Source organism: Hetaerina americana, unplaced genomic scaffold (genome assembly GCF_022747635.1).
Source record: "Hetaerina americana unplaced genomic scaffold, ioHetAmer1.1.p SCAF_4, whole genome shotgun sequence".
Lineage (NCBI taxonomy): Eukaryota > Metazoa > Arthropoda > Insecta > Odonata > Calopterygidae > Hetaerina > Hetaerina americana.
In genome coordinates, this window is record NW_027286985.1 from 30,851,674 (window position 1) to 30,860,934 (window position 9,261).

The 9,261-nt window shown below is 45.4% G+C and overlaps 1 protein-coding gene across 1 annotated transcript in view; it reads right to left on the reverse strand.

Moving 5' to 3' along the window:
• rl (Mitogen-activated protein kinase rl) overlaps nucleotides 1-9,261 on the reverse strand; it is a 112,617-nt gene extending 103,356 nt beyond the window's left edge. The window contains exon 1 of the mRNA XM_071590942.1: nucleotides 9,121-9,261. Coding sequence (XP_071447043.1) covers nucleotides 9,121-9,251 — 131 coding nt within the window. The 5' untranslated portion in view covers nucleotides 9,252-9,261. The remainder of the gene's footprint in view (nucleotides 1-9,120) is intronic.

A 9,261-nucleotide genomic window follows, 5' to 3' on the forward strand; every position in this document is an offset into this window, starting at 1 on the left:
GCATCACACGTGCCTCTCCCCTCCATGAACGCAAATTGATCATCTCCTGAGTAATCATTTGCCCGGCTCTCCATCCTCTTGTGGATGATCCTGAGAACCACTACAGCGGCGTGTAAAATCAAACATTGTTCTGTAGTCGTCACCCTTCCCTTTTTTGGAATGGGCACCAACGCTGATCTGACAGTGTCTTCCGGCCAAATACTTCCCTCCTAAATACTACGAATCAGTCCATAAAAACTCTTCCTCTAACCTTATATTAAACCTATCAGTAGTTCCGCGGGAATGTTGTCCACCTCCACTGCTTTCTTACAATTCAATTCCGTTAATGCCCTTTCTATCTCACCGTCGAGCAACTGTGGACTTAAGTTATCCTTATCTACGAGTACGTCATATTCTCTATGTCTAACCTAGCTGGCCTAATTTCTTTACCAAACAGTTCTTCTATGCATTCCTTCCATTCCTTGACGATCTTTTCTGGTTCAACTAATAGTTTTCCTGCCTCATTTTTGATCGTTTTCAACGATATTTTCCTTCTTACTTTCTGAAAGGGTTTTAGTCATCCTTAAGAGCGCAATTGGAATGCGTATTGAAGCTCCACCTGTAGGAGGCTACCTTCAACTGGAAACGTTCTATGGTTGTCGATATGACCTAACAACAGTTTGTCACATGCGACCCGTTTGAAAGACGTGCATGTATCTTGTATCCAGATTTCAACTACATCTGTTTTGTCGCAATAGGGATTGAATGCACAACATATCTGAGGCGACTATTTCTCCGCGAGTTGAAATCAATAAATTGAGCTAATCTTTGCCGCCGAACAACGAAGAGGTGAGTGTGTCCTGTATTTTTGAAGCGAATTAGCTCCAAAAATTTTGAAGAGAACTTAAAACGTTCGCCTGCAAATTCGGTTAAGAGATGAAAACGTTATCGAATTCAATAAAAGGGAAATATTATAAAACTGCTCTGGTTGCTGGAAATAATACAGGTACCGGCCGGTTGCCCAGGGCCATTCCGCACTTACTCCAAGAACGATCGGCACTCGTAATTTTCCTCAAATATCTCGTATTCCGAAAATCAATGAACAGCTAGCCATGCACACAATTCTCAGGAAGTAGCATCCTCTGCCTAAAAGAGCTTTGCAGAGTGACTGTATATTGCTCTTTTCGTATAATACTGTTTCGAACGGGAGACAAAAGACACAATTAAGTAATACAAATATTTATCTTTTAGATAACATAAGAAGCCCTACCTAGCATGGGGTGTTAAAAATTTCTGTACCATATTAGTTAGGAAGACGAGTATGGACAATAACTTGCCTCATAATCGACTTCTTTCCTCCTTTCAGAATAACGTCGCTTCCACGTTGCGGACGTGGTGAACAAAAAATATCTCAGAAGGAAATGCCGTTTATTTCACAACACTGGTAAAACACTTGTACTTCTAACCGAATGCACAACAATTCCTCCTCGGCAAGGAACAGATGGAACGGAGGACTGGGCACCTCGTTCCAAAATATGTAATCTCACCATGTCTTGTACCTGATGATGACTCTGTGAGTTGAAACGCGTCGTACGTTAAATAAACTGTGGAAAAGTGCAAATTGTCCTTATTATTTCATCACTTCCTATACATGAATATTGCCAGATATGACACCGACGGCTGGTCCTACGCAATTCCTTGGCATCAGATACACACGAAAAGGGGGAAAATATAAGGAGAAAAAACGTCGAGTTTTTAAAACGCCCAGCCAATTATGTCAATGATAACAGGAACACCTTTACATAGTTACTCAAGGGGAGATTTCTGCGGCACTGCCAACAATTTAACTTTGGGACACGTTCAACTTATTTAACAAAATAATCTTAAATAAGTCCCCATAGCAATTCCTGCTGATATTTCAACCAACTTTATGAGTGTGCATACGTTTTTCTTAATTCATAAATGCCAAGTGCCCGAATATCCACATACGACTCCGTTGCAACGGCTTGCTGACTATTGCGTAAATGTAGATGCATCATACCAACGATAAATATTCTGAATAAAATATCATGGTCAATTTTATTAAAACTATGAGAGTTCAACAAAATATGCACTATTGTTTTGAACCAATAAATCTGCGATTACGTCATAGAAAGAGAGCGTTCGACTATCGACCGAAGAGTCCTGACTTCAAATAATGGGTAACGGAGGGAGATAACCTCATCTAAGGTATCCATGGGAATAAGGCAATTAGCGTCAATGCCATCGTCGAATTTCATGCGCCGTCCGGTTCAGTACGCAGAAAAGAGCTCAACTTACCTATAGAAACCAATCTAAGGGTTGGTTGTGGCGGTCCCCCCAAAAACAGCAAAATCATATGAACCAAACACAGTAACCAACCCGAAGGTCGGTCCAACAGGCGAGCGTAGAGCTCACCCAGTACCAAGTCCGACAGCGTGTGAAATCCACACATCAGGGTAGGGGGGTCACATCCTTTCCTTGTGCTGCCTACGGTTTCCCAGGAAGATCAGGGACCCGAAAAATTACACAGCTTGCGTGAAGCTCAAAGTGTCCAGAGGCCCAGTATCGAACCCTGGCCTTCCCGTCTGCAGCCCAGCATTCTACCCACTGTACCGTCATATCCACCAAAAAAAATATTTTTTCTTACACGACGTAGTTACGCAAAAAAGAGGCATTACAGGCACAAGCAAATTCTACATCAATTATTTTCGGTGTCATAAAATTATGATATCCCATCAATCATACAATCGCCTCGATTTAAGGGAACTCAATAGTGTTAGCAATTTAGTCGTAAGGTTCCGCGACGACTGAGGTCATTTGAAACTAAGTGTGTCTGTATTAAGAAAAAAATGTGATGTAGCAGTAGTGGAAACTCAAGTTCAAACATGGGCTCGGCATAATACACCACTTTGGACCCGGATAGGCAAAAGGATAACATCCTGCAACACCGTTCGTAAAATACATGGCTCCCAAATTTTTCTACATTAAGGGTAATTGGGTACTACGGTAAACTGGTTCGCCCGTTGGGTATGCACGAGTGCAGTCAGTTGTTACCTGACATAAATTAGAATTTCGCCTTAACACGTACATTTATTAGGTTTACGATCGATTTAATAATCAATGCCTTATGACCTTGCAGCACACTGCCCCCTCCCTAGAACCATCCCCTAGAAGAAGACTGAGTTCCCCCATAGAAGGACCACCACTCCGACATTTTCTCACGGGTGGTGTCTCAAAGATCGAATTCAATGAAATCTTTCGTGAAAAAAAAAGAAATATTTTCAGGTGTTTTCCAAAAATTGTCATATAATATTACCCATATTGCTTCCCACCCCAATATTTTTCAATTAAAAAGCAAAAAATATGTAGTGATTCGGTCAAACCCATTAGTGCATGCTGCATGTATTAGGTCATTATTGCGTACGTGCACATGAGCAAATACGTATATACATATTTATGTATAATCTTACATAGTTATGCATTAAAAGGCTGGTGCTCTAACACCCCCCGCCAAGCGCCTTCACGGCTGCCGGTGTGATGTTGCGTAGATGTAGATACCTCTTCTTTTATCCCCATCCTCCGCTTACCTAAGGTTCTCTTCCATCACAGGCAACAATATCACACCACCACCAGACATAAATTCCCCAGAGCCCTTCTGCCGATGGCTAATTTCATCTAACTATTTACGCCACTTCTCTACCAATTACAGCACTAGTCCATTTATATTTTTATCCATCCTGCTAATCAGCTCAAAACCCCGTGGTATTAGCCAATCCTCTTCTCTCTGGTGGAAAGTTCGTCAATCGTACACACTCCACGTTCCACTTCACATTCTTCGCCATTTTATTTTCTTTTGAGGCTTAGAGCAAAGCATAATGTCTGCATACCGGCATAACTTGAGTAAGACACACAAAAATTAATAGAAGACAAGGGTGGTCGTAAATGAAAAAATGTAAAAACCACTCTACCCATTACGGCAACCTAAGATGCCGATTACGACTATAAACCATCCGTGATTCCAGGTTTTCCTGCTCGAATCTAAGACTCATACACCCACGCATGTATTTCAGATTCCAAATATTGTTAACTTTTTTTAAACATATGGAAACAACGGCTCCACTGGGCAGTGTGCAAACCTGTTCACTGGGTAGAATGTTCACTCATTGAGCGTGAAATGAAGTCCTACATCTAAAGTAAGAAACCAGCATCGTTCATTCTTTCTCGACAATAAACCATAAAAAAAGGCGCAGAGAACATTCGGATACCCAGGTGGGTGGTCCCGTCCAATTTCGCGCTAGCCGGCTCCCTTCACCCTAACTCCAAGAAATCGTGTAAGTCCGCTGCAAGCCCCTTTGAGGATCAATACGTCACGGGAACAATACGTGTTGACCTAGGATTAAGCCTCTCCAATTCTGTTTACTTTGGAACGCTGTTCAGTAACAAGAGGTCCAATGGTCTGTTTCAAAAACTACGTCAAAGGAAAATCGTTTTGTCGGCAAGCATTCACGTATTAAGAGCAGCTAAAACGTTCTCGGAACGCTCTGGCTCATCAGCAACCCACACCGCAATTACTTAAGAGCGTGGGGATTGTGGGACCGGGATCAGCGTCAGAAACTTCTGTCGCTGTCAGGGCATACACATGAGCCCGGTCAGAATATGTCGAAGGATGGGATCGCTGAGAGATAGAGATGAATAAATACGTCAAGGGAAGCCGTTTGCGATGGCGACAGAAACGTCTGCCATAATTCTCCTGAGCCCTCGAGATCGGTCGGACGGTGTGAAGGAGGATGGGATGGGATCGTTAGGGAGTTTCGGGAGAAGGGAAGCGTTAGGAGACGGGAGTGGGGGGAGGAACGAGAGGGCGAGGGTGGGGAGGTGGGAGGAAAGAGGCGGGTCCGAAGTGGGCCCCTGGCACGCGATTTATAACGCCCCCCTCTCCGTCCCGATACCTGTGAACCGGCAAACTTTCGGAATTGATTGCTCGCTCTCTGGATTAATTTCGCCGCACGATGGACGAAAAAAAAATCGTCAAGCGAACGACGGTCACGTGAGCGATAGGCGCGCGCGTGGATGGCTGGAGAGGGCGGATGATTTCCGAGAAACAATTGGAACGGAGAACGGCCCGGAATGCGCTCTCCCCGCCATGTTTTCCCCGACTTTATCGCGCCTCTCGCTCACGTGACCAAAAACACACCGAACGCAGGCTTTATGGAGGAATGGAATGCGGGAGAGGTTAGAAATATTTCCCTAGTAAAAAAAATAATCGCAACTCGATGTTAGCGCGGAGGAGACGAAAAACGTGGCCCGATTGCGAGCGACCCTCACCCAGTCACCGAGGAGCCTAATGAACTCTCAATCCGCAACCCTGACCCGGTATGGCGTTGCTGGATCCAATTACCGAAATCTCCCACTGCATGATTCTCTCGCCGAAAAATCTTTGATGTCGCATCAAAAACCTATTTTCAGACACGTCAGGGACACGTGTTTTTGCGTAAACCGTGGAGACGGTTGAAGTGAAAAACGTCGCAACAAGTGTCACATCGATTGATTAGTCGGGCCAGTCCAAATGTATCCACGGGCCAATTTTTCCACGCTCCCCTCAGGTTACCGACCTCGCTGGTTTAAATCAATGGCAGCCGAGTCGAAATATTGGTGCTCGAGAAAGCATGCGGGCCTGGGGATAAATTTAGGTATCGAATTGGTAAACACACGGAAGGTAATTTACCAGTTAAAGACAGCGAAGCAGGTTAGCAGGAGACATCTTCACAATATCACATTCAAAACTTAATGAGCCATACTTGGCAGTGAACTTGGCGATGGATTTTCAGGATTAAAAAAAATGTCGACGGGGGAATCGCGATCCGTGGGAACGACGAAAACCCAAATCCCAATGCGCTTCACTCTCAAATGACCATGCATTAATTGGATTGGGTATTGATCATTACTGTTTACCTTGAAAAAGCACTATCTAGGGATTTCTCTCCCACCATCACTTATTAATGACTCGGGTCCCATCAATTCGACGTTCTTAAAACGTGATTTTAACCGTTTGAACCGAAGCCCTCCCAGTGGCGAAATATAGAATATCGTTACCGTTGCGTCCACACTAAGAGGTCACACAATATTATTTACATTTATCAACATTTTGTTTGAAATAACATTTGCCTTTGGCATCCGGCGGGGGACAATACTGCCGAATGAGATACGTCTGAGTCTGTTAGCAAAAGTACTGAATAGTAAAATGATGAAAAAGTGGGCGCGAACAAAAATACCTTACGAAATTGCACCCCTCAACTTCAAAATCATCATAAAATAATTTTGCTTTTGTCAACACAATAAAGCGACGCAGGAATTGCTACTAGGCTCCCCTCACTGTGCTTGGGAAATTGTAACGCCGCGCAATTTATTTTTTTGCCAAAACCAATTTTTAAAAAAAGTGGGCAGGTTTTTCAATGTCTCAAAGTGTCCTTGGAATATATCGTCGGGGCGTCAACACGCGTCTCACGTGGCTTTCCGTCCACGCAAACACGTAACGTCCCCAGCTTAATCACGATTGAGAGTTGTCAACCGTCCATCTCGCATTCCCTCCTTTGCCACGCTCGCACCGCGAGGACGAAGACATTCCGAAAAAAGTCGTAACAGCGAAGGGGCGGAATCGTCCCCGGCAACAAAGCCGCCCGTTGAGACAGCGTGCGCCATAATCAGAGGAAGGAAACGGAACAGTGTGTGGATAAGGGTAGGGAGGTGGGAGGAGAGGCGGCTGCGGCGGAGGGGAGGATCCGCCACAACCACCGAAACCACATCCTCCTACCCTGATGAGGGATCGAAAGAAGGGACACCCTCCAACACCCCCCACCGCACTCCACGTGAGGCACGAGTGACACTACGCCGCCTGGTCCCACTTCGCCAACAAGCCGCACCAAACCCTTCCTCTCACCTTACCTTTCCCACCCCACTCTATTCCACCGTTTTGGATGTCCCAGATCACACACGCGCATAAAAAATGAAAAAATTTAACTTTCCTGCCATGGCCACACCCAACCAGTACTGGTGGGGTGCCCTAAACCCTTCCCCCCACATCATCCCATCCCCCTCTAACTTCATACTCCCGCACGCAAACAAAGCTCGTGCTTTCCGTCCCCAACTTCCCTCTCCTCATCCTGTCCTACCGCACCAACAGACTCAGGGATATTCCCCGCTCCACATCCCGATCTTCTACCAAAGGAAAACCTCCTCCTATATTCCACCACCCAGCCCCGTCTCCCCCTGGCCCCTCTGTAGCGAACAGGCGCCGCCCCACCCCCTCTCGAAATCAATAACCTGGCGGTGAAAGGAGGGCGAACCAGGGGAGGGCAGAGGGGACGTGGAGGAGGAGGTGTGATACGTAAGGGGGGGGGAAACGTCAGGATGGGGGGATAGCGAGGAGGGGGCGTAACCCAGGCACGGGGTACGTCTGCAAATGGACCCGAGAACCGACGGGGAGCAGCAGAATTAAGGGGGGTATCGTGCACGAAATCATCTGGTCCCCATGCTGCTCTCTCTCTCTCGGCCTGCAAAAGGGAAGGACGGGACAAGATGGATAACGGCGGCCGAAATGTGAAACTCGCGAGGAGAGGGGAAAGGGGGTCCCACACGCAAAACGTCACACTTTTGCGGGCACAAATGAATGCGCTCTCGATGAGCCTCCTCCCCTCCCACCACGCAAGTGCGCCCATAATTGAAATCGCCTCATTGTTCCGTCCCCTCCCCGATTTACAAACCTGTTGCCCTTGCTTTTTAATCGCTCGCCGTTCATTTGCATCTTTCGCCTGGGAATTCGTTCAGTGTCGTTCCGAGGCCTCATCCCTCATCGAATGTTAAACTGATCCCGGAGGAAAATACGAAAATAAAATCTAGATCACATCAAAAGATCTCATTTTCGAAAATCGCCGTTCAGCGAAATCAAATCAACAGCTACTGCGAGTTTCCATTTTTTATCGAGATGGACAACTGAGCCACACATGAAAGAGCCAAATAAGTAAAAAAAATGAGGACGCGTCAAAAAAAGGAATACGCGTCAGACATCTTTACCTCAATTCGCGACTCGGCAACGGCGAGCTAACTGAAGCGCGATAATCATTCGCTCTTTCGCCCACAGAGCGAGCGCCAGGAGGCGGCGGTGGATCGGCCTGGGAGGGCGGCGAGCTCATCGCCATCGGCGGTCGTGGAAATCGCACTTCCACGGCAACACTTTCGATGGAGGGCATACAGGCAGGCGAATGACGTGGAGCTCCAAAACGGGTGGGGGGAGAAAGAAAGATGATCTCACTGGGAGAAAGGCGGGTTTAAAATCTTGGTAAAAGACTAGGATCACATAGGATGGCTTCAGAGGGACCAATTCGGTTGTAGCCGAAGCGTGGGTCTTTCGCTGTGTTAGGGTTAACCGCCGTTAATAATGGCACGGATACGTCAACAAAATCACACATCACGGATTCTTGCTATTTAAAAAAGCACACGAGACAGGCTAAAGGTAATTAAAAGGAATGACAAATAGAAAATTATATTACCAACACAAGGTAAATAGATGTCGAACACCTAAGATGAAATACAACCATAACGTGGCACAAGACATGAACATGCTAAATAGCATGTGAACATGCTAAATACAAAATACTGCGGCGTTCAAATAGCTTCATATCCAATGACAGGCGTATGTAAATACATCTGAAGTACTAGTAATAACAAATCATAACACGACAAACAAAAAAATTAGCTGAATTAAAAATAATGAGAATATTCAAACTTTATAAAATAATTTTACACTACATACACCTCACCTGAGTTTAAACATGTTTATTAATAAGAGCACTGGCCCTAAATTTGCATACACTAAAAGAGGCTGACATGCATCAAATAGTGTTGAAATATAGAAGCAGACACCTCATTAAAATTAGTAAACAGTCTTATCTTCCCAACGCTAATTTGAGCTCAGTTATATATTTGATAAACAATCAACATTAGAAAAAATACTCATTTGGACACATTACGCAGAACACAAGCACCATCCAAACATCGCCGTGCAATTGGAAACCAGCGAAAGTAACACAAAAAGCTGTTGGTAAATAAAGTTTGAGTACTCACACAACCATTCCATACGCTCCTTCCCCGATGTAAGCAAGGTTGGTGTAACGAGGTCCCACCTCAAATACCTGGCCTCTAACTATCTCTGCATTAGGATTACCACCAGCCGCAGCCGCACCTTCAGCCGCCATTTTAACAACT